Source organism: Mustelus asterias, chromosome 4 (assembly GCF_964213995.1).
Source record: "Mustelus asterias chromosome 4, sMusAst1.hap1.1, whole genome shotgun sequence".
In the NCBI taxonomy this organism is placed as follows: Eukaryota; Metazoa; Chordata; class Chondrichthyes; order Carcharhiniformes; family Triakidae; genus Mustelus; species Mustelus asterias.
In genome coordinates, this window is record NC_135804.1 from 48798158 (window position 1) to 48824731 (window position 26574).

Sequence of the window (26574 nt, forward strand, 5' to 3'; positions counted from 1 at the left end):
TTCAAATCCCCCCAGCACTTAGAATCAAAATGGTAAAATAGGGCCCGATATTTTTGAGGGGGCATCAAATGAAGCTTTGTGGGTAGAGCTTCGGAATAAAAAAGGGGCAGCACATTGTTAGGTGTTTATTATAGATCCCCAGATAGAGGGATATTGAAGAGCAAATATGTGTTCAGTTTGTGGGGGTGTGTAACAACAATAACAAGAGGGTTATTAGGTGATTTCAACTTTCCCAACATTAACTGGGATATAAATAATGTTAAGGGCTTGGATGGAGTAGATTTCTTGAAATGTGTACAGGAGAACCTTTTAAATCAATATGTGGAGGGTCCAACAAGGGAGGGAGCTGTGCTGGACCTGATTCTGGGGAATGAAGCCAGACAAGTGGTTGAAGTGCTGGTGGGGGAGCATTTTAGTGATAGTGATTCTAACGTGGTACAATTTAAGCTTGGTATAGACAAGTAAATAGGCAAGCTGCAAACAAATGTTTTGGATTGGGGTGAGTGGATTTTAGTAAAATAAGATAGGATCTGGCCAAGGTAGACCGGAAAGAGCTACTAATGGGAAAATCTACAAAAGAGCAGTGGGGGGGCATTCAAAAAGAAAATGGGGAGGATGCAAGCCCAGTATATTCTCTCGAGGGTGTTAGATAGGAATAACAAGCCCAGAGAACATGGATGACCAGAGATATTCAGGATTCAATGAGAATTAAAATAAAAGCAAATCAGTGGAGGCATTAGTGAGGTATAGAAAGTGCAGGTTGGAGCTTAAGAAAGCAATTAGGAATGTAAAGAGGAGATATGAGAAAGCTCTGGCTGGTAAAAGTAGGGAAAATCCCAAGATATTCTATAAGTATATCAATGGGAAGAGGATGACCAGGGAGAGAATAGGCCCATTAAGGACAAAGGGGGCAATCTGTGAGTAGAGCCAGAGGACATTGGCAGAGTGTTGAATGAATACTTCACATCCGTCTTCACCCAAGAGAATGAGGACGATGGTATGGAATTCAGGGAGAGAGACTGTGAGGTTCGTGAGCAAATTGACATAGGGAAGGACAAGGTATTGGAAGTGTTGGCAGCCTTAAAAGTGAATAAATCTCCAGGTCCAGATGAATTTGCCCTAGGCTGCTGTGGGAGGCAAGGGGGGAGTTTGCAGGGGCTCTGACCCAAATTTTTAATTTCACTCTGGCCACAGGGGAGGTGCCAGACGACTGGAGAACAGCTAATGTGGTTCCGCTATTTAAGAAGGGAATGACAGACCAGTGAGTTTCACATCAGTAGTAGGGAAACTATTGGACAAACTTCTGAAGGAGAGCATCTAACTCCACATGGAGAAGCAAAGTTTGATCAGGGATAGTCAGCATGGCTTCATCAGAGGGAGGTCATGCCTAACAAATTTGATTGAACTTTTTGAGGAGGTGACCAGGTGTGTAGACGAGGGTCGGGCAGTCGATGCAGTTTAAATGGATTTCAGCAAAGCCTTTGACAAGGTCCCACATGGGAGACTGTGAAGAAGGTAAATTCACATGGGATACAGGGTAATTTGATAAAGTGGATTCAAAATTGGCTCATTTGTAGGAGATAGAAGGTGATGACAGAAGTTGCTTTGGTGACTGAAAGCCAGTGTCCAGTGGCCTACCACAGCTATCTGTGTTGGGCCCCCTATTATTCGTCATTTATATAAACGACATTGGTGGCTATGTGTGTGTGTGTGTGGGGGGGGGGGGGGGGGGTAGGATTAGTAAGTTTGCAGATTACACAAAGATTGGACAGGTGGTTAACAGTGAGGCAGAGTATCTTGGGCTACAAGAAGATATAGATGGAATGGTCAAATGGGCAGATAAGTGGCAGATAGAATTTAAGCCTGAAAAATGTGAGGTGATACACTTTGGAAGGAATATTCTGACAAGAAAGTACTCAATGAAGGGTAGAGCACTAGGAAGTTCTGTGGAACAAAGGGACCTTGGTGTGTTTGTCCATGGATCTCTGAAAGTGGAAGGGTATGTTAGTAGGGTGGTAGCAGTATGGGACACTTGCCTTCATCAGTCGAGGCATACATTTCAAAAGCAGGGAAGTCATCTTGGAGTTGTATAGAACTTTGGTGAGGCCACAGCTAGAATACTGTGCGCAGTTCTGGTCGCCATATTATCGGAAGGATATGATTGCACTGGCGGGGTGCAGATGAGATTCGCCAGGATGCTGCTTGGGATGGAACATTTAAGTTATGAAGAGAGGTTGCATAGGCTTCGGTTGTTTTCATTGGAGCAGAGAAGACTGAGGGGGGTGCGCCATGATCGAGGTGTACAAGATTATGAGAGACAGGGACAGACTGGATAAGGAACAGCTGTTCCCCTTAGTTGATGGATCAGTCCCGATGACTGATTCACAGGTGAGGGGCAAGAGGCTTGGGGGGGGATGTGAAGAAAAACTTTTTTACCCAGAGGATGGTGACGGTCTGGAATGCGCTACTTGGGAGGGTGGTAGAGGCGGGTTGCCTCACATACTTTGAAAAGTAGCTGGATGAGCAGTTGGCACATCATAACATTCAGGGCTATAGGCAGATGGGATTAGGTGGGAGTTCAGGTGTTTCTAATGTGTCAGTGTGGTCTCGATGGGCCGAAAGGCCTCTTCTGCGCTGTATGGTTCTATGATTCTATGACTTGGTCCCAGATGGGAGAATTCCACCCCTAGTCTCCTTGAGCATCCAAATGTGCAATCCATCTAGAGCAGGAATTGTATTCTTTTTTAAATTTGGCTCTTAACTCCTCTCTTTCTAACTTACCTGTTATAATATTGATTTCTACCGTTTGTCATTTCCTCTTGCCGCTTCGGTGAAAATTGAGACAAATTATCTATTCAGTATCACCGAAATTGGATTATGCGCTTTCATCACATCGCTATTTGTGGAATTTTGCTTTGCACGTACATGGAGGGTGGCATTTGCTTTCACGAGTCTTTGCATTTCATGTAAATTATTAGACGTGAAGCGGGTTGAAATGTTTCGGAAACTGGTAACGAAGTGAGTGAGACAATGCCGCTTTTCTGCTGATGTCTATCGACATTGCCCGTGAATACCTGCAAAGTGAATGCTCTAAAAACCATTCTCTGGCAAGGGCACAAATTACAATCGCGTTCTGGTGTTGCCATCGTTACTGGACAGCAACATTCCAGATGACGTCACAATGATACCTGTCCCGGCCACGCCCCGAGGACAACAAGCAGCCATTCATGATTTTGAGGGGGCGGGAGTTAGCATAGCGCGGTGACGTAGCGCTGGGTCAGTGCTATTCTGGTTGAAGTCAGTTCTACACGGTAATAGTGCAGCTACCTGCAGCCCAGTGTGAGCAGCGTACCCGCGGGCAACGCAGTCAGACCATGTCCAAACACCACAGGACACCAGCCAGAACTGTGGATAATATTATCGAGGTGAAAAGCAAGGTAGGGAATTTGCCATATCCTTTATTTTGTGTTTTTAAAAAAACAGTATTTCCCTCAAATGCTAAATTGGCTTCATTTATCAAAGCCTATGTAGCAGAGTGGAATTTTGTGGGCTTTTTGGCGTGATGTAAGGTAGTTCAGGTTATGTAACAATGCAACAGAACGGGTCTCAATTCTTCCGATCGTTGCTTCTCTAGATGTTTTCCAGGGGCTGTGTGTGTGTGTTTGTGTTATATTCACAACTGCGCACAGACTACGGTTACTTGGGACGTGATGCGTCTGGGAGCGAATTGATCCGCTATTAATGTAACAAACCTCACCTCCTCGCAAAAAATCTCGAGACGCCTGTAATTTTTAGAAGCTGGCGGGTAATGTTGCTTCGGCTCCTGCTTTTCTTGTTTTCTCCGCCGACTCTGAGCAATGGTGCCAGTTTCTCAACATCCCATAATGTGAATTATCGCAATTTTGGAGCCATGTTTAATATTACGTATGGCAAAGAGTTTGATAGGCAGGGTTTCTCGCTCGGTAACATTATTATTACCGTTTACAAAATCTATTCTTGGATTATTAAGACGGTATTTTGGAGCACTGGATTAGTCCAATTGTTCTGCTGAATTCAAAACCTAGCAGTTAAGAGTCGAATCATGCAGGTGCTGCAAACTCATCTTTCCCAATGTCTTTTTACACAGTTCGATGCTGAATTTAGAAGATTTGCTCTGAAACGGTCAAATGTTGGAGGATTTCAGGAGTTTTACCAGCTGATCCAAGCCATCCATCAGATCCCGTACGTGGATGTATTGTTGGGATACACCGACATCCACGGGGATTTGTTACCCATCAACAACGATGACAATTATCACAAAGCGCTTTCGTCTGCCAGTCCTCTACTGCGAGTCATCATTCAGAGACGGGGTAAGTCCAACACCTGCTAAGCGGCAATCTTTTTATTGAAACCCTGGCTCCAAAAGATGTTTCCCTTTTTAAAAAAAAATGCTTCTGGAGACGGTATCGCAGAATCTGATAGTGGGCTAAATGGTCTCGGTAACGACTTGAAACTACATGAGACATTCTTACCAGCCGCGACTATTTGATGTAATATTCCTTAATCACTCCTGATCCTAAAACCTTGTAAGATCTGCAATGGTCATAAACAGGTCTGAACTATGCGCGGAATCCCGTTAATCCTGACTGAACCAAAAAAAACGTTAACCCACAATCTATTTAAATGAAAGTGCTATTTCTGACCGAAGATTTATCCATTATTCACTTTGACTGTATCTATATTTAGCCCAAACAAGACATACTGACTCACTGCTGCCAGTACTAGACTTGGGGATAGAAGTGGCTTTAAAATATAGATTTTTAAGAGAAATTACCTAAACTCTGTGTTCCCTGTTACAATCATTGATTATATTGGGTTAAAATGTATTACCTTTGAGGCTGGGGAAGTATCTCACTCAAGGGTTGCTGGTTCCTGGAAAGACTTGTTTTCTCGTTTAAAATGCTCTTCTTTGGGCCACCTATAATTACGATGTTCCACAAATACCCAAGTGAAATTGTACGAATGTGCAAACATATCGACAGTTGCGTACTGATCTTCTAAGATATTTCTGATGTGCTGAAATGTGATTCTAGCCTTTTTCCTCCTGTTCATTATGGAGTCTGCAAAGTAGAGGAGTTGATCTGTGGGCTACAAACTTTGCAATAATAATTATCTTACAATCCCCCAAATGATATTATTACTTGGTCAGCAGCGTTCAAGTTCTTTGGATTGCATTGTCAACCATTGATGCTGTGCTCTGATGCCTTAACGATGCATCACAACTCAAACAGTATAATTGTGAAGTTGTTGTTTGCACAAGTATAATCGTTATTAAACTACAGTAGGTAGCCAAAATGTGCAACAGTGTCAGTGATTTCATGAGTATCCTCCATGCTATCCACTGAGAATGATTAAGTGGAACTCAATCTGGTTATTTTATCACTGGATCTTTTAATTGCTTTAGAATAATTGAAAAACATCTTGTTCTGAAGTTCAGCTGCAATTTAATTAGCAACCATCATTTGTATTTTATATGTTTGCCGGTATCCAAATAACTTGTAACCAAAGGTAAATTTGAGTTAGCAAAATGTTTAAGTGAAGGCTTAACATGAAGTTGGGATTGAAAATATACTGTTAGTTATTTGGAGGAATGAGATTTCAAATATTTTTGCTTCTGCAGGTGGCATTTGCTGCTTTTCACTGCCAATTTTGTCAATCTCTACTCTATCCAACCCCCTTCTTCACTAACCCTATGGTCTCTGCCAGCAGATCAACTCTCAGTGCTCCTCTTTGCATCTCCTCTAGAATGTCCCATCATTTGAAAACAAGGCCCTTTCCATCCATGGTCCCATTCTGGATGATTGCACTAAACTTTTTGCTATACTTTCCTCTTTTGTCCCCGTCTGAGTTTGCCTTGTCCATAAACCCACCTTCTCCCTTAGTCCTATTCCCAATAAACTGCTGACCACCTGACTTCCCTATTTAGCAATATTGGGTAACCTGAAAGTCAATTGTACTCTCTCCTTATGTGTTGTGCACCTTCCTTCAAATCTGCCATCACTTCTCTCCTCAAAGAAAAACATACTTGGCTGCTCCATCCTTGCAAATTACATTCCCATGTCCTTGGCTTGTCACCTTTCAAATCTGCACCCACGTTTCTCTGAACCCAATGTTGAATCCCTCGAAATGAGGTTTCCACCCTTGCCATGGCACCACTAATGGCCCTCATTAAAGTAACAGATGGTATCATATGTGATGGTGACCAAGGTAAACTATTCTTGTGTTTCTTGATTTGTCTTTGACATAGCTCACCGAACTATACCCACACCACACTATCGTCCTCCAATGATTCTCCATTGTCATCCAGCTGCGTTCTAATCTTAATTGTAGCCAGCGCGATAGCTTTAATTCCTACTCTTGCACCTTTTACCACTGTCCCCTGAGGAGCTATCATTGGCACCTCTCCTAGTTTGCAGCCATTTGCTGCCCCTCGGTGTCACCATCCAAAAAGATGGCATCAATTTCCCTAAATAACATGCTGATATTTAGCTGTATCACCACCATCTCTCCTGGTCCCTCCATTGTCTTTAAGTTATGAGACTGCTTATCCAACATCCAGTGCTAGAAGAACAGAAATTTTCTCCAATTAAACTCAAGGCCTCAACCTTGGTGTTGTATTTGATCCCCAAGGTAAGCTGCTAAGAACTTATCTGTGCCATTTCTAAGATGGTAATCTATTTCCACCATTAATGTTGCCCAGCACCACACCATTTCAAACTCATTGGTGTATGTGTTTGATTAACTCTCGACATGATGATTCCATTGCATTCCTGGCCAATCTCCTGTGTTCTCTATTTTTGTAAAATGCTGCTGCCCATATCTTGACTCCACACCCAGCTTTGTTCATGCATTCACTTTGTGCTTACACTGACTCCCTGTTGAGCAATACCTACATTTTTCAAATTCTCAACCTTTTGTAAGTCCCTCCAAGGCCTCACTGTTCCCTCTTAAGTAACCTCCTCCAATTCTGGCCCCTTGATCGACTATAATTTTAAGCTCTTTGTTATTGATGGACGTGACTTCAGCTGCCAGGGTCCTGAGCTTTCATTGCCCCCCTAAACCTTTCTCTTGTTATCTCTCTACTTTTAAGGCACTCTTTAAAACTATTTCTTTGACCAAAAGTTTGGTTGTCAGCCCTAACATCTTATGTGGCTTGGTATCAAATGTTGTTTGATAAAAACTATGCTCCGATAGTATTTGAAGTCTGCCCCAAATATGGATTTTGTAATGTTATCAGACTTGGTTGGTTAAGTCACTGAGTTAACTAATTTCCTAATAATTTGATTATAGCTTGTGTCAAAAGTATTTTTCTAGTGAAATTGTTTATTGCAGTGCTTTTCTGGTAGGTAAGCAAATGGCATGCTGCCAAGATTCAAGAATGCAGTGGCACATATTCAAGAAGTTTAAGTGCTTGGATATAGTTGAGCAATGCTGATAAAGATACACAATGAAGACCTCATCAATTCCAATACAGCATCCAAGTATTTGATGTTGAGTTAACTTTCTAGACTGGTTTCTATAATCTTAGGTGGATACATTTTTAAGATTTTTCTGCGAAAATGCAGAACAGGCTGAAGGTGTTGACTTGAAAGCCTTTGTTATCTGTGTGCTAACAGATGATGGTTGTGCTGGCCAGGTAATGAAATTTTATCCTCATTCTCCACCCCACCCACCGTCATGAGATTATACAATTAATGCCAACGAGAACAAAAGTTAGTTGAATTCAAACCTGAGTTTGTGCCTTCACCATAAATATTTTTAAAAGAAATATGTAAACTTCTGAAGCAAAAGAACAAGGCAAAAATACTGCCCTTACTAGCTTATTACATTGTCCCACACAATTCATACATTTTAAAAATTGAAGAGAACGGGACCTCAAGTTAGTTGTATGTACCCCACTGTTCCATTAAACCCGGGCTTGCATGTTTATGCCAGGAATATTGAATGTTCAATTGAAGCATTTAAACCTCAATCTTGTGCCAAACCTCAAAATTTTTAATTGGCTCTTTCACAGGCAATCATCTACTGGAACTTTGTCACAAATCATCAGTCAAGTTCATACCAATCATTTGTGTTCTCCTGCTTTATATTTACCTCCTTTTGATGATGTTAAATGTTCTAGTTGGTTTCAGTGGCACCAAGTTTTACCATCTAATATGGGGTTTTGTGCCACATTGTTCAGCATTTAACAATGTCAATGTTTAACACCTACTTTCCATTAAAATTATTCTTTAGGAAAGCATCTTAACAAGATTTTTGTAAACATTTAGCAAGAGCTAATGTCTAAATTTTGCAAGATGTTTGGCACAATTTTTGGTAAAATGTAACAAACTGGAAAGCTGATTTGGTAGAAGTTATTAAATTAAAATGGATCCAGATTCGTTAGCATAGGTTGCTGATTGTGAAGTGCTGTGGGATTTTAATTCAAACGATGCTACGTAATGCAAGTTCTACTTAGTAAATTGTGTGAAGTGTAACAATGCATCACAGCCATGAAGCAATTGTCTCTAGTTTTCATAAATTTTAGTTGAATGCTTGCCGATGATGCAGGCATCAATTTGGTAATCCCTCCAACTTTAGAAGTGGATAGGACTAACTTGCAGTACTTTGGTAGCTATGCATGTAAGATTCTAGTTGGTAAAATGTGTGTGTATAGTTGATCTAACTTTAAATTTAGTTGTATCTGCCTCCTCGCCCTGTGCTAATTTACAATGTAGATGAATGATTGGCATATTTAAAGTCAAGATATGGGCTGGTCCACCAACCTGATCAATGTCACCCCTTTGTTCTTGCAACAAGAAATTGCATCCACCAGTCTTCTCTCTCCTTTTTGGTCAAGATTAAGAATAACATTTCTGAAGGAAAAGTTACGAATGTAAATCATGGTTTGGTTTCCAAGTTTTGGTCTCACTTGAATCACTGTACCGATAGATCTACTAATAAATCTATGATTAAACTACCAAAAAGATAATTTGCCAGTTGATTATTTAAAGCATGCAGGTACCCCTTGCAAAAGAAGCAAGAGATCTCATGTGCAAGCTTTAGATGGAATAAAAGTGCTAAATTTGACATTTCAATATGGAAAATTGCTGTGCAAGTAATGGGTTCTTTGCTAGATTTAAATGTTTATTTTGTATTTGTGGACCTGTCAATGAGATTGTGTTTCACAGTGTGAATCCTTTGTGTCCATATGCAAATGTCTCAATCCTTCCTGCCAATGCTTTGTATGTAGACTTTGACTGTGGCACATGAAGTTAAATATACTATCATTGTAAAACGGTCTTTGTCAATGCTATCCAAAAAGTACATAATCATGGGAGGCTTGCATCACAACCCCCATTGAACTGATAGGATTTGATTTTAATTGATCTAAATGGGCATGCAGTCCAGTGAAATTGGTGTATACTGGAGACAATATAAGAAAGTAAGCTATTTGAAACCATACCACACTGATCTTGTCGGGGTTTTTTTCGGATTTCCAACAGGTACGATATTTTGCTTTCTGTTCAATTGAAACCTTTCTGGTTTCTATAGTCCAAAATTACTGACTGAATAAATTCAGAGGCAACTATTGGTATCTTAATGTAGCAACCCAACTTTGAATTTTCCACAATATGTTGGCATTTCTTGGGTACATGCCAATTTGTGTCCACTTGGATATTAGATGGACAAATATTAACTCTTCTAACATGAGTATATCATCTGTCTTCAAATTAGATTCTTTTTTCTTTTGTTGTGCAATAGTTGGCATTGAATGTGCAACATCAAGTAAGATCCATATACTCAAGTAAACTACATTGAGTTATTGCATGAGGGTTCGCATTGGCAACCTTGGATCACTCAGAATTTGACAATTTGTATAGGTAAATATTTCAGTGTGTTGTAAAATCAAAATTACTGGGGGGAATGAGTAGGGGAAGAACACCCATAATCAGTGATAATTGTCCAGCAAGCCATCATAAGATCTTGTAAAATCCCTTACTAACTGGGAAAGCTAAGCTATATATTGCTTCAAAGCCACATGTGGAAAAACTGTTTGGGTTTGGGAGTGTAGATCTTTCTGTAAAATTTCTTTAGTCTAATACTAATCAACTGTAATTTCTATTGGAAGGTTTATTTTCATGGTTAGGAGTGAGGGTAGTTGGTGGCAGATGAACTGCTTTTGTACTGAGTTGTCAGTCATGTGCATGGTTCTTCTGCAGGTACTGGCATATGTAAACATTTTGGCTAGGATTCTCCCAAAAAAATTCTAAGTGTTGAATTTGCGTGAAAGCTAGCATAAATCACGCTGTTTTTTTTTCAGTTGCCATCTCAAAAAAGTCTCCCACACTGCACTGTAGAGTGCCTCAGTGTGAATCATGCTGAAATTCCGTGGTAGGGGCCTATTCCTGCCTCAGGCCGGCGGCATAGCACTGAGCGGGCCACTGCACGTGCGCTGATCTGTCAGCGCCGAGATTGGTGCATGCACAGTGGCGCCACACTGCTGGCCTCCTGATTTTTGCTAGCCAGCTCAATTGCTGGCACATCTAGGCAGTGCCAAGGTGCCTCCTGGGCATTGGTACTTCACCCCTTGGGCAGTGCCATGGGGCACAGGCTGGCACTGTCCAAGGTGCCAATGCCCAGGGGTCACCCCCCAGCATCCAACCCTTTAGGGGCCCTGATTCCCCCCCCCCCCCCCCCCCCCCCCCCACACCCTCGCTCCAGTGGGGTTGGGCCACTAGCTCCCTGAAAGTGGGGAGCTACTGTAAATCCTGCTGGAGTGAAATACTCCAAGCACAGCAGGATGGCAGAATCGCCCCTGTTGGCTTTAACACTGGCTCCTGGCAACACTTTTAATATAAAAATCTTGTGCAAATCTGACATTGCTACTTCACTGTTGCTGACTGTATTAGCAAAGCATTAACCTAATATAAAAGCAACTTCTCTACCTTTGATTTTGGAAGGAGATATTTTTGTGTATCATTAATTATAGTTTTTTTTTAACGTGGTCACTAGCGTGATGAATCGGGTGTGGCAATAGATGTTATCCCTATGGACTTTCTGGAAGATGTGATAAGTTTCCACATTGAGCAAAAGATTCTAACTGTGTGGATTAGGAACAGTATTGGTGTTCCCCAGGGAGTTGGTACTGGGGCGTCAGCCTTTCAGAATGTTTGTTAATTTGTATGAAGGAGAGTTGTATATCTAGGTTTGTAAATTATACCAAGTGGGGAGGAACAGTAAGTTCTGTGGATGGGAGCAGAAAGTTGCCAATGAGACGTGCACTTCAATATATCAAACTCCACTTTGGCTATTAATAGTCAGACTTGTGAGAATCCTGTCTAGGATTCTGACAAGAACCAAAGAGTATATGGATAGTGATGTCCGCACAAACTCTTGTTTGAGATCCCTTAAGATAACATACCCATGCTAATGTGGGATAGGCTTAGGAATTGATACCACATGATACCTAGAGCAAATTGACTTATGGAATCCGTTCTGTGTTTCAGCAGTTAAATACAAAAGGCATCAAATTGATCTAGTATCTATTTAATTAGATAAGAGTATTAGTTCCTTGTGGTACAGTTATATCCTTGTAGTACAATTTTTAAATTAGTGTCACACTGAAATCTCTTGGTAGTCATATGGTTCCTACAGTTCACGTTGGAGGTGTGACCTGAACAACATAGGCATTGAGCAAAAAAACTAAAAGCTCAACTAACTGAGGAGAGACCAGAAAATTATGCACTGGAGATTACTATGTCTGGTGGGGCTCCTCAGCTACACCAGATAAACATAAGAGCGAGGTGTAGGATATTCAGCCCCTTGAGCCTGCTCTGTCATTCAATACTAACATGGCTGATCTTATCTCTGCCTCAACTCCATTTTCCTGTCTGGTCTCCATAACCCTTCAACCCATTACCAATCAAAATGTCCCAGCAGCCACAGCACTGAGGTACTGAATTCCACACCACCAACTCCCCTCATTCCTAACTATGAAAATAAACCTTCTCTGTAGAAATTGAAGTTGATTGGCATCAGACTAAAGAAGTTTTACAGGAAGACCTGCATTCCCAAACAACTCAGCAAACGGATTTTCCGCATGTGGCTTCAAAGCATTATATAGCTTAGTCTTCCCCTCTTTTAGCAAGGGACTTTACAAGATCTTAAGTTTTGCTGGAACTAAATTTTGTAAATCCAATATCTGTTTTAAATCTGATTTCAGTGTGACAGGAAGATGGGTTGAAGTGTGTCTACTTCAATGCAAGGAGCATCCGGAACAAGGTGGATGAACTTGGGGCGTGGATTGCTACTTGGGACTACGATGTTGTGGCCATTACGGAGACGTGGGTAGAACAAGGACAGGAATGGTTGTTGGACGTTCCGGGGTATAGATGTTTCAGTAAGTGTAGGGAAGCTGGTAAAAGAGGTGGAGGAGTAGCATTGTTAATCAAGGATAGTTTAACGGCTGCGGAAAAGCACTTTGAGGGGGATATGCACACTGAGGTAATATGGGCTGCAGTTAGAAACAGGAAAGGAGCGGTCACGTTGCTAGGAGTTTACTATAGGCCCCCAAATAGTAATAGAGATGTGGAGGAAGAAATTGCTAAGCAGATTATGGATACGTGTGGGGGTCACAGGGTAGTTGTCATGGGGGACTTTAACTTTCCAAATATTGATTGGAACCTTTGTAGGTCAAATAGTTTGGATGGGGCACTTTTTGTGCAGTGTGTGCAGGAGGGTTTCCTGACACAATATGTGGATAGGCCGACAAGGGGTGAGGCCACATTGGATTTGGTACTGGGAAATGAACCGGGCCAAGTGTTAGATTTGGTTGTGGGAGAGAACTTTGGAGATAGTGACCACAATTCGGTGTCTTTTGTTATTGCAATGGAGAGGGATAGGGCCGGACGGCAGGGCAAGGCTTACAATTGGGGGAGAGGTAATTATGATGCGATTAGGCAAGAATTAGGGGGCATAAGATGGGAACAGAAACTGTCAGGGAAAGGCACTGATGAAAAGTGGAACTTTTTCAAGAAACAAATACTGGGTGTCCTTGATAGGTATGTCCCTGTCAGGCAGGGAGGAAATGGCCGAGTGAGGGAACCGTGGTTCACAAAAGAGGTGGAATGTCTTGTGAAAAGGAAGAGGGAAGCTTATGTAGGGATGAGGAAACAAGGTTCAGATGGCTCGATTGAGGGTTACAAGTTAGCAAGGAACGAGCTGAAAAAGGGGCTGAGGAGAGCTAGGAGGGGACATGAGAAGTCCTTGGCGGGTCGGATCAAGGAAAACCCCAAGGCTTTTTACTCTTATGTGAGGAATAAAAGAATGACCAGGGTGAGGTTAGGGCCGGTCAAGGACCGTGGTGGGAACTTGTGTATGGAATCAGTAGAGATAGGCGAGGTGATGAATGAATACTTTTCTTCAATGTTCACCAAGGAGAGGGGCCATGTTTTTCAGGAAGAGAAGGTGTTACAGGCTAATAGGCTGGAGGAAATAGATGTTCGGAGGGAGGATGTATTGGCAGTTTTGAATAAACTGAAGGTCGATAAGTCCCCTGGGCCTGATGAAATGTATCCTAGGATTCTTTGGGAGGCGAGGGATGAGATTGCAGAGCCTTTGGCTTTGATCTTTGGGTCCTCGCTGTCCACGGGGATGGTGCCAGAGGACTGGAGAGTGGCAAATGTTGTTCCTCTGTTTAAGAAAGGGAATAGAAATGACCCTGGTAATTATAGACCGGTTAGTCTGACTTCGGTGGTTGGTAAATTGATGGAAAAGGTCCTTAGGGATGGGATTTACGACCATTTAGAAAGATGCGGATTAATCCGGGATAGTCAGCACGGATTTGTGAAGGGCAAATCGTGCCTCACAAATTTGATAGAATTTTTTGAGGAGGTAACTAGGTGTGTTGATGAAGGTAGGGCGGTTGATGTCATATACATGGATTTTAGTAAGGCGTTTGATAAGGTCCCCCATGGTCGGCTTATGATGAAAGTAAGGAGGTGTGGGATAGAGGGAAAGTTGGCCGATTGGATAGGTAACTGGCTGTCTGATCGAAGACAGAGGGTGGTGGTGGATGGAAAATTTTCGGACTGGAGGCAGGTTGCTAGCGGAGTGCCGCAGGGATCAGTGCTTGGTCCTCTGCTCTTTGTGATTTTTATTAATGACTTAGAGGAGGGGGCTGAAGGGTGGATCAGTAAATTTGCTGATGACACCAAGATTGGTGGAGTAGTGGATGAGGTGGAGGGCTGTTGTAGGCTGCAAAGAGACATAGATAGGATGCAAAGCTGGGCTGAAAAATGGCAAATGGAGTTTAACCCTGATAAATGTGAGGTGATTCATTTTGGTAGGACTAATTTAAATGTGGATTACAGGGTCAAAGGTAGGGTTCTGAAGACTGTGGAGGAACAGAGAGATCTTGGGGTCCATATCCACAGATCTCTAAAGGTTGCCACTCAAGTGGATAGAGCTGTGAAGAAGGCATATAGTGTGTTAGCTTTTATTAACAGGGGGTTGGAGTTTAAGAGCCGTGGGGTTATGCTGCAACTGTACAGGACCTTGGTGAGACCGCATTTGGAATATTGCGTGCAGTTCTGGTCACCTCACTATAAGAAGGATGTGGAAGCGCTGGAAAGAGTGCAGAGGAGATTTACCAGGATGCTGCCTGGTTTGGAGTGTCGGTCTTATGAGGAAAGGTTGAGGGAGCTGGGGCTGTTCTCTCTGGAGCGGAGGAGATTGAGGGGAGACTTAATAGAGGTTTATAAAATGATGAAGGGGATAGATCGAGTGAACGTTCAAAGACTATTTCCTCGGGTGGATGGAGCTATTACAAGGGGGCATAACTATAGGGTTCATGGTGGGAGACATAGGAAGGATATCAGAGGTAGGTTCTTCACGCAGAGAGTGGTTGGGGTGTGGAATGGACTGCCTGCAGTGATAGTGGAGTCAGACACTTTAGGAACATTTAAGCGGTTATTGGATAGGCACATGGAGCACACCAGGATGGTAGGGAGTGGGATAGCTTGATCTTGGTTTCAGATGAAGGTCGGCACAACATCGTGGGCCGAAGGGCCTGTTCTGTGCTGTACTGTTCTATGTTCTATGTTCTAAATCTGCTACCCCTTATCCTAAAACTATGACCCCTCATTCTAGATTGCCCCACAAGAGGAAACTTCCTCTGTACGTCTATCCTGTCGATCCCTGTTATCGTATATACTTCAGTAAGATCTCCTCTCATTCTTCTAAACTCTGGAGAGTATAGGCCTAAACTGTTCAATCTCTCTTTATAAGACAAACCCCTCATCGCTGAAATCAATCTGGATGACCTCACTCTTTTCCACGTTAAACTCCATCTGCCAAATTTTGGATATGCATATGAATAGGTTGGGTGAGTGAGCCAGAAAAGTCAAAAGTAAAAAAGGCACTCAATAGGGAAATTATCTAATTTACTAGCCCACCTATTTTAGGGTCATTTGCATAAGAGTTGACTACCAAGGCACAAAGCATTATCTTATGAGACAAGAAGGTTGCCACCGATAAAAGAATCATCCAAGGTTTCCACATAAATTTGGACTCAAGGAAGCTTATTTTAAGCTCAGTTTGTGGGCAGTCAAAATATTGAGCGTTTGGAAATGTTGATATTTGTATTTAATTTAAATCAGTGTTTCAACTAGAACCAAACTTGGCACAGATTTGACACTGCATTTTTTTTAAGGTTGTAACCACAAGTTGATTCTTTGGCAATTTCATAATGCCAATACAAGCAGCTGCTATTATTGACAAGCCCTTGACTTTTGTCATGGGAATTGGCATAACACCATTGCATGTGTCTTGATGAGATGGTGACCAGTTTGGTGTAGAATTTAGATGAGATAGTAATAAACCTATTCTTTGGATTAATTCTGGATGAATACTAAATTAAGATGCAGGACTGTGGATTCATGTGGGATATTAATACCCCTCTAACTTGTAATGTTGTTGGAAGACATCAAATGAAAGAGGGTGCTTTTTCTTTTCTCTTTGCCAGTATATAGGTTTTGGTGCATTAAGTAAAATAGATTTTGTCCTATGAAGCCTTGTTGGCCAGAAAGTCTGACATATTTGTTGTGAATTGAATCAATATGATCAGCTGGCAACCAACAAATGCGAGAAGTTGTTTGAAATTGCTCGCTGCAAAATTCAGATGGTTAATTTTTTGCTGGTTACAGATTTGTCTGGGAAGCAGAAGGAACAATTCTGTGGTGGAACAAGTTAGAATTAATTGTTCAAACGCATCACTGCTCAAGTGAAGACAAAATCTGACAAGCTAGTGTGAAAATTGGAAATAAAATAATATTTCAAATTTTGCTTTCCATAAAGCAAATTATACAACCAGCTGAAAACAGATCTTCAGATCGACTGTGGAACTGCCTAATGTCAGGTGTCTACTGCTGCAAAACTGAGACTCTTTTTTTTTATTCATTAGTGGGACATGGGCATCACTGGCTGGCCAATATCTATTGCCCATCCCTAGTTGCCCTTGAATTGAGTGGCTTGCGAGGCCATTTCAGAGGGCAGTTGAGGGTCAACCACATTACTGTGGATCTGGAGTAACATGTAAGCCAGACCAGGTAGACGGCAGATTTCCTTCCCTAAAGGACATTTGTGAACCAGATAGGTTTTTCCAACACTTGACAATGCTTTCTGTCTATCTGACTGGAGTAACATTTAGCATGTTTTTAGGATATTGCGGTCTAAATCTGCTCACTTTTTTATAAATTAGCATTTTTCTGATCTGTTTGCTAATTCCAAAGTCTTTGAGAAGATTATGATATGGCATGGTAATAAGTCATAAGATTGTCCCCAGTGTCTGAGGTTCTCACAAATGGCTTATTTGGATAGCTCTTATAGGTGGTTTATTTCTGTTATACTTGGATAGAGAGGAGGGCAGAAATTAACATTCGAGTCCTAATTACACAATGTTGAAGATGTGCACCATGTCAATAGACAAATGTGGAAAAATATCTTGCATCAAGTTTTATTTTATTTTCAATTTGAGCAGTGCCACAAAGATCTATTTATCTAATGTTACATTGCATTGTCTTTTAATACTTGTATCACTCCAAGTCGTTATTTTTTGAACATTACTTCAATTCCAATCTTTGTAAACTAATATCCTTGTATTCAAATCTCGTTCTCCCATACCACTGAGCAATCTCATTCCACCTATTCAAATAAAAGAGGAAGGAAAACTTGTTTCTTAAGTGAAGTAAAAGTTTAGTTATTAATCACAAGTAGGCTTACATTAACACTGCAATGAAGTTACTGTGAAAATCCCCATACCACCACACTCCTGCGCCTGTTCGGGTACACTGAGGGAGAATTTACCATGGCCAGTTCACCTAACCTGCACATCTTTGGACTGTGGGAGGAAACTGGAGCACCTGGAGGAAACCCACGCAGGCAGAAGGAGAATGTGCAAACTCCGCACAGACATTGACCCAAGCCGGGAATCGAACCCGGGTCCCTGGTGCTGTGAGGCAGCAATGCTTGCCACTGTGCTCCCCCACTTTTAAATTTGATCTCATTGGTTAATACAGCAATTTATTTCCTGCTGAATATCTGCGCTTGCCTTCCACTAAGGCTTCTTTAAGTAGTTACTGCGACAGCGGGTTCACAACAGCTCTTAGTGTAAAATTCTATTGGGTTGGGTGTCACCTTGGTCAGAATGCAGTTCTACAGCAACCAGTCTCATGCTAGTGAGACTTCAAGCTGTGGTTGTACCTATCATTATTTAGAATACAAGTATGTGCCATTGTCATGCATAAAATACTCTTGTGGGAGAATTATTGCCCTGTAGTTAGTGACCAAACTACATTCCATTTAAACAGGAACCAGAAAGATTGCATGCAAGTGTGCATTTAGAAATGTCAGTGTTTTTATTTTGCTCCTGTGCCAATTTTTTTCAAAGCTGTAGACCAAAGGTTTATTGTTGGCTAGTGGCGAATATAAGAAATCTCAGCCAATGAGTAAGAAAAGATGCATCAAATATATGAAGCGTGACGTAATCCAATTTTTTTATAGGCAGGATTATTCTGAGCAACAAAAGATTTCCAATTTCTTTAAAAACAGACTGCTATATTCAGCAATTTTGTATTTATATAGTGCCTTTTTAAATTGGAAAAACACCCAAGGCGCTATGCAAGATGTTGAATGTTAATCAACAAAGCTCTTGGGAGAGAAACTCATTATAAATAAACTAATGTTTGAAGCTCTTAGAATTTGAAAGACTTGTAAATACTGCATCTTAAAATGACCAATCCATATCAGAATTGTTTTATTTTCAGCCATGAAGACTTGAAAGTAAAGTTTATTAGTCACAAGTGTACTTACATTAACACTGCAATGAAGATACTGTGAAAATCCCCTAGTTGCCACACTCCAGTGCCTGTTCGGGTGCACTGAGGGAGAAATTAGCATGGCCAATGCACCTAACCAGCACGTCTTTTGGACTGTGGGAGGAAACCGGAGCACCTGGAGGAAACCCACGCAAACATTGAGAACTTGCAGACTCTGCACAGTGACTCAAGCCGGGAATTGAACCTGGGTCTCCGGTGCTATAAGGCAACAGTGCTAACCACTGTGCCACCGTGCTGCCCCTTTTTAATTTATTTAAAAATCAATAGAAATGTAGCCAGCTACTCTGATTTTGTTTAACAGCTGCCAAATCTAGTATTCTAATTTATCTGTGGTCATCCACTTCTGAATCTAATACAATTGAGATCGATAGTTGTTTTGACTGTCCAGCAGAAGATCATTTCCTGTTGAGTAGCAATCCTGCCATCATGACAAGATTGATTATGCTTTCAAAAATGACATCCTAACTATGACTATTTAGTACATGTGATGGGTTAGCCCGGAGTTCTTGAACAGTCATTCAACCCTGACCCTGAGGAATGCATGCAGTTTCATGTATATTCATTATTAATGTTAATGCCTCACCTAATGCCAAATCCACCCTCAGCAAGTCAATATTTCCAAGTGGAATTGGACTCTTGCAATCTAACTGTTTCCCGAGGGTAGGCAAGCTGTTCATTCAGTAAAGGACAATAAAATAGAGGCTCCCAGATTGCATTTCATCTGCACCTAACCTACCAAGATATTTACATTTGATAGCTTGTTCAATGAGACCAGCAATAACTGAAATATTATACTGTAAAGAGTACCAGAGGCCCAGACGTTGAGTGACTTATTCCAGAATTGAAGATGCAGGTAGTACTGGTGTGCAGAGCTGCCATTGTCCATTAACCCCTGAACCAATGAAAAATAAATTGCTTTATTGACTTGGTTTGTCAGTTCATATTTTTGCCTGATGCAATAAATAGATTATTTTAATCAAGTTTTAATTCCTCCAAGTGACATGGGCATTGCTGCCAGCCAGCATTTGTTGCCCGTCCTGAATTGTCCTTGAGAAGATGATGGTCAGCCGTCACCTTGAATGGCTGAGGTCCATCTAGTGCAAGTGCATTCCTATTCCGCTTAACTTTTCTATAGTGGTTGAGCACAACTGAGTGACTTGCTAGGCCATTTTGGTGGGAAATTAAGAGTCAGCCATATTGCTGAGAGTCTGGAGTTGCATGTAAGCCAGGCTGTAAGGATGGCAGATGTCTTTCCCTAAAGAACATTGGTGGACAGGATGAGTTTGAGACAATGAATGATAGTTGTCATGGTTACCATTACTAGGACTCTATTTGAGTTCCAGATTTAAATTATAATTAACAGTACACATTTCTTAATTTCCAGCTGCTGTGGTGGAATTTGAACACTGTTTCCCAGAGCATTAACCTGGGCCTCTGGATTACTTGTCCAGTGACACTATTGTATTGAATAATTCTAATTAGTCAGTTTGAGTTAATTGAAGTACACTGTGTAGTTTAGTGTTTTTGGTGAATTTACCCTTCCCTGTCTACATTTTTTAAAAAGACAGCATTTTGTGCTAAAGGTGTTGACCAAAAACAATGTTTTGCTTAAATTATCCTAATTTGATTAAGTTTGTGTTCCCCTTTCAGTCTGACTTGTGGCACAAGTTTGGCAACTGTTATTGTAGTATCATTGCCAACAACAGTCTCTAATTCAGTTACCTTGTATTCTAAATGAGCTGACACTGGTCTTTGGAGGCATGGAGTACCAAAAGCTGCTTTCTCAGATATAAACCAAATAAAATATTTTATTATTTTGCAGCTTTAGGATGAGACAGCAGCCATTTTTGTTTATCTGTCAATCATGAAACCACAGAAATTTCATCGAGTTGACAAATATCAATAAATCATACAGCTTTTATTTTAACACCCTGTGTATATAAATACTCATGCTATTACAATTCATAAAACAAAGGCGTGAATTAGTTTAATTTCAAAATATTTGGAATGTTGTGCCATTTTGTTTTCCCAAAAAAAGGCAACAAATTTTAAAGGGTAATAAGATGGGAGGAAATTGAGGGGGCAAGGCCATGATGGCTGAATGGATTTGGTACAATTTGATACTGGAAGCAACATTTTGACCATTTATTTGCAGAGGGTACAAGGTGGGATGCAAGTCTGGAAGTGACAACATAAAAAGTTTTGTAAATGCAGCCTAAACTAAACTGAATTCGACATTCACTTTGGATCTAAACAGCTTTACATTTACACAAGTTTAGTATTGGTGAAAAGCAAAAACTACATGGTACTTTTACCATTTGCCCTTTATTGAGGGCAACTATGCTCTTATCAAATTTTGGGTAAGAATAATTTGTTACTTCACCTAGTGACAGTCAGTGAACACAGCTTTATGTACGTCACAGTTTACGTTACTTGTGACGTTTAAAGAAATTTTCTTTTTGGGTAGGGCTTAAAATTCTGACTCATTGGTGTCAACCCAGTTTTCCTATTGTAACAATGTCACAGGGAGTAAATTACTGTAACCGAGAAGTCCAGGACGGAGATGGAGGGTGTGGTCTCTTCCTAAATCCAGTTGCCAAAGCAATGTTTATTTATATCTTGTAAGGATACATTGGTTCCAGAAATAGATCTTTTACTTGTTGCTACAAATATTTAGTTTACCCCCAAAAAAATCAAGCTGCATTATTAGCAAAGGTAATTCTGGGGCAGGTTCCTAAATTAGGGGCAAGTGCCCAGGATGGATGAGGAGGGAGAAGGGGAAAATTGGTAACTTCACTGTCACATGGGCAATGTGCAAGCCCCTTTTGAGTGGAGAAAATGAGCTGAAAACATTATGGTTCCGATAACAGCAGAACAGTCTACAGTTGCCATTGTTACCCGTTGAAACTGGCAGCAACTTCTGATGTCCACATATATAGTTAAATGTGGAAATCCTAGATGTTTGTTGGTTGATTGCTACTACAAAGTGTGGTGGTGTTGTCTGCATGGAAATGGGTGGATGAAAACTTTTTTACGCAGTAATTATAGATATTGAAAATGCCTAATAAGATTGCACCTTGAAATGTAACTGGGGTTTAAGTCACAACTGTTGCTGAACAATGTCTTCAGTGCTAGCAAATTAATTTCATATTTGTAATGTTAATTTCCTATTTAAATCCTAGATTTTAAAGTTTAGAAGTGGAAATATCCTGCAAAAAATTCACAGGCGCGTCCCAGTCTTTATTTTACTTTTAAAATTTACAAGAGGGGGATCTTGTGGTGCAGTGGATAGCATTCCTGCCTCTGAGCCAGTAGCTCTAGGTTCAAGATCCACCTAAGGACTTGATGGGCAATGAAGTTGTTCATATTGTGACCGAACAACTTGAGGAGCAGTCCGCAAATTTTTCCAGCACATGTTAACGGTAGGATTGACCGGGAATATCTCCTGGTCTTACTATGTTATGAAAAGGAATGTTGGAGCCTCCACCATCTCTATCCATAGCACCAAACCGCATGTAGAAAAAATGCTATTACTGTCATAGCAAGTCTGTGAGACACGCACACATTTTAATTGGGAGATGGTCAGTTAATGAGCCTGAGTTTATCAGCAGTTCTATTGGTCAAAACCTTTTGATGCTCAAATGTTACTTGTAAGATTGTAGTTTTCAGAAATGGCTCAATTGAAGGGTGGAAAAAGATTTGCGATCCATAAGACTTGTATTCATTAGAATGCATTTAATTATTCTCCCCAAATGTTTTGGATTGACTGTATTTTGCTTTACATATGATTAGCCACTTTGTTTTCAGTTCAAATTAAACTACATTAAAGCATCTGTGCATCTACCACATTTCTTTCAGGGGAAAGTACAAGCTATTGGTTCATAACAAGAAAATTGCATTTTTTTAAAGGCAAATACAGGTTGTGGTAATTAGATATCCCAGGAAAAAATCTGTTCTCATTAACAAAGGGCAAGTGCTACAATTCCCTCCTTTTAAAAGAAATGGCAAGTCTAAGAGTCACATCTCAAGTATCTTGACCATAGGCTGAAATCCTATTTGGGGGGGAGGGAGGAGACGAGGAGAGAAAGAAAGAAGATGACCATTGAGCTGCTTCTGTAAATAGTTCTAATGATTTGCTTTTGCTTTTCTCTTCCCCTTGTAAATTCGAGATTCTGATCAATCTGGTGATCTAACCTGTGTCCGTCCCCGCCCCCCCCCCGCCCCCCAAAAGCTTCAATTTTCCTCCCAAATCCTCTGCTGTTTCAAGTAATGCAGAGCCTTGTTTTTTTAATAATTAAAGATACAGTGCTATTCTAGGAAGTGTTTGTTTTTGACCGGTTTAGTTCCTGGAATGGCAATACTCCAAAAGCTCACCATAATGAAATTCTGTCACTGGAAAAGTTCAGACACTGCTAACAAAGCAAACTATTGCGGCAGTTTCATGCAAATGTTTTATTTTTTGAGCAGGGCGCGATCTAATGAAATTTTGTAAATATTTATAGATAATTTTACTAGAATGCAGAATCCATATTCTATTATCATCTATTTCTTCTCTGCCTTTCTGCTACGTCTCCTTCCACCTGTGCCCACACCAGCTGGAGTCTGGACCTGGCCACTTGTGTTTTTTCATTCTTTCATGGGGTACAGACATTGCAGTCTTTGGCCATCCCTAATTGTCCTTGAGCAGGTGGTGGTGATCTGATCCCTTGAACCACTGTAGTCCATGTTCCATAGATATACCTACAGTGCTGTTGGGGAGGGAGTTCTAAGATTTTCAACCAGTGAAGAATAGCAATATAGTGCCAAGTCAGGATGGGGTGTGGCTTGGAGGGAAATTTGCAGCTGGTGGTCTTCCCATGCTTCTGCTGCCCTTGTCCTTCTAGGTGATGGAGGTTGTGGGTTTGGGAGGTGCTGTCAAACCCTTGGTGAGTAGCTGCAGTGCATCTTGTAGATCAATGAAGGGCAATCTTGGCCAGTGAGTGGGCCACGTGAGTGGTCCTCCATCTCAGTGGGCCGCAAGATTATGTTCGCTAACCATGACCCCATGAATAAGATAAATACATTTACTACACTAGTTACAGAAAATGCTTACTCCTATATATTAATAGGACTATAATCAACTTCAAATGGTAAAAACTAAATAATTTTTTATGCTTTGTTCCACAGGGAGCACATGGCTCCCAGTCAATGTGTGCCATCAACATGCACTTCACTTGCCCTTGATTTGTGTGTATCAATTTGGTCGTATCGATAGGAAAAAAACTACGTGGACAGAAATCAAGTGGGATGTGGCAACCTGCATGTGGGCAAGTGTCAATGAAATGTCTCATGGGCCACCTGTGGCCCCTGGACCGCAGGTGGCCCACCACTAGTGTAGATAGTACACTGCTGCACTGTGGTGAAGGGAATGCATTTTTTAAGATGGTGGGTGAGGTGCCAATCAAGTGGGCTGCTTTATCCTTTGTATTTCATGGTAGCTAGTTAAGGGGGATGTTAAACATGAGACAACATACTTCAATTTCCGCTGCAGAAAGAACAAAGGACAAAAAGAGCAAGTAACAGAAGTACACATAATCTGTTACGTTTTATATCTACCTTTGCTTTGCAAAACAATTATGCCAATCTTTAAAATGCTAGCTATTACTTGAATTACAAAATAATATTGTATCTACAATAGCTGGTGTACTGCATGTTTTGTTGAAGATACATTTTATGGAGCAGACGCTTAACAGATGACATATTTGCTGTTTGTCTGAGGATTTCAGCTTCACTGCCCCCTAATTAATCTGCCTGGAGTGGGATGCAAGTGGTACATTTGGGCAGCTGATAATGAACTACTTGGTGAGTTTTTCTCAATTACTGCTTACTGTTTGGATAAAGTAAGGGAATTCAAACCATCCATCAAAAAAAAGAATTTCTTGCGGGCTGAAGTATATTGGAAACCATTACCACCATTTCCTCTAGGTTTAGGAGATGCTCAGAGTCCTCCCAAGGGCTCAGTTTATTGATTGAAGTGCACTTGCATTAGACTAATTTAATAGCCCAAGCTCTATACAAAGCATCAGTTCAACAATCCATGTCATCAAAGGCCATCAAACAAATATTATAAGAGCGGTGGGTCTAGACAATAATAGAGGCTGTCTATTTCAACCAGGCTAGATATTGGAGAATGCTACTAAAATTTGCATTCCACTAAGTGTAGCACATACGATTTAAAGAGACTTTGTTCATAGCTGCTGAATGTACACTATATGCCTCTAACAACTGGCAGTTATCTCAAAGTTTGTATTTCATAAATATTCTCAGACCTTGCCTGCGGCTGGGATTCTCCAGTCCCGTTGCTGTGAATGGACGCTGGAATTCACCAGTCTCTCATGCCCTGCTATCTCTGCCAGCGCGAATGGAAAATTTAGCACTTGGTTATATCTCCATTTACTGCACTGGGACCAGAAAAATCTGGCTGAGTGCCAAATTCTCCATTATTGCTGGCAACAGTAGCAGGGCGTGCAAAGCCGGAGTATTCTGCTGTTGTACCTATGTATCACCTTAAATGTTAAATGTCCCAATTTACAGTAGAAATGGACACTGAAGCAAAGCTGGTACTATTAGGATGAATGACCAAAAGCTCTTGTCGGCTATGATGTGGAAGAGGAGGAGAGAAATTAAGGGACATGGGGAGGAAATTCCAGTATAGCTGAAGGTGCTATGTCTGAGGTGTCCTGTCCCACTGCAGGACAGACTCATCAGATGTGGGAGCACAATGGGATACAGTCAGGACTCTCGCTGGAAATCTTGATCAATGGCTAAGGTACAATGAAGTCCGATGGTATCAAGTCTAATGTGGGCAAGGAAACCTACTAGATTAGCACTTCCTGCTTTCCCTCAGCTGATGAATCTGTACTTTCCCATGTTGAACACCACTTAAGCACAGGGTAGCAAGGGCACAATGTATTGAGTGGGGGACTTCAACGTCCATCACTAAATTTGGCTTGATAGCACCGCTAGTGATTGATCTGACTTGAGTTCTGAAGGACCTATCTGCCCTATGCGGCCTCAGGTAAGTATAAAGAAAACCAACATGAGGGAAAAGTCTCGACGACCTCCTCTTCAAGCTACCTGTTGCAGATGCATCTGCCCATGACAGTATTAGTAGTGATGTCTATGCACAGTCCTTGTGGAAGCCAAATCATGTGTCTACACTGAGGACATTCATTGTGTGGCACGCCCAAGTTCTGAATCGGCCCTATTTAGCAACTCAAACTGGCATCCATGAGGCATTGATCAGTGACACCAGAATTGAATTCCACCAGATCTATGATGTCATGGCCTGGTGAATCCCTCACTCTACCATTGCTATCGAAGCAGGAACTAACCCTCCTTCCATTACGAGTATACCAGGAGCTTAACAAAAAATGAAGTGCCAGCCTGGTAAAGGACTAAATGTACAATAGCAGAAGCAACATGTTATGGATGGAGCGAAGCAATCCCATAACCAGTGGATCAGATCAATGTTCTGCAGTTCTGCACATTGAGCTATGAATGGTGGTGAGCACTTATACAGTTCATGGGGAAGTGCTGGCATAGTGGCATTGTCACTGGACTGGTAATTCAGGCCCAGGATAATGCTTTGGGGACCCTGGTTGTAATCCCACCATGGCAGATGGGAATTTGAATTGACATTTTGTTTTAAAATCTGGAATTAGAAGTCTAACCATGACCATGAATTCATTGTTGTATAAACCCTTCTGGTTCACTAATGTCTGTTGGCCTACATGTCCAGGTCCACAGCAATGTGGTTGACTCTTAATTGTCCTCATCCAGAGGATATTTAGGGATGGGTAAAAATGCTGGCTCAGCCAACGGCACCCACCTCCCATAAATGAATTTTTTTTAAAAAAACAAGCAGCAGGAGGCCCCACAAATATTCCCATCCTCAACCATGGCATAGTCTAGCACCTCAGTGAAAAGACATGGTTCAGAAAGTGTTGAAAGAATGATCCATCTCTGATAATTCCTGAGGTCCTCAGCATCACAGATGATTGTCTTCAACTAATATGATGTCAGAGCTAAAATGACAAAAGCTCTAGGCTATGAAAATATCCCAGCTGTAGTGTCAATATCTTTATTTATCACAAGTAGGCTTACATTAACACTGCAA

The 26574-nt window shown here is 41.2% G+C and overlaps 1 protein-coding gene across 1 annotated transcript in view; it reads left to right on the forward strand.

Moving 5' to 3' along the window:
• Positions 1-3303: 3303 nt before the first annotated feature.
• pard6a (par-6 family cell polarity regulator alpha) overlaps positions 3304-26574 on the forward strand; it is a 96244-nt gene continuing 72973 nt past the window's right edge. Inside the window, exons 1-2 of the mRNA XM_078210949.1 lie at positions 3304-3437; positions 4127-4349. Of these exons, the coding sequence (XP_078067075.1) occupies positions 3375-3437; positions 4127-4349 (286 nt within the window). The 5' untranslated portion in view covers positions 3304-3374. The remainder of the gene's footprint in view (positions 3438-4126; positions 4350-26574) is intronic.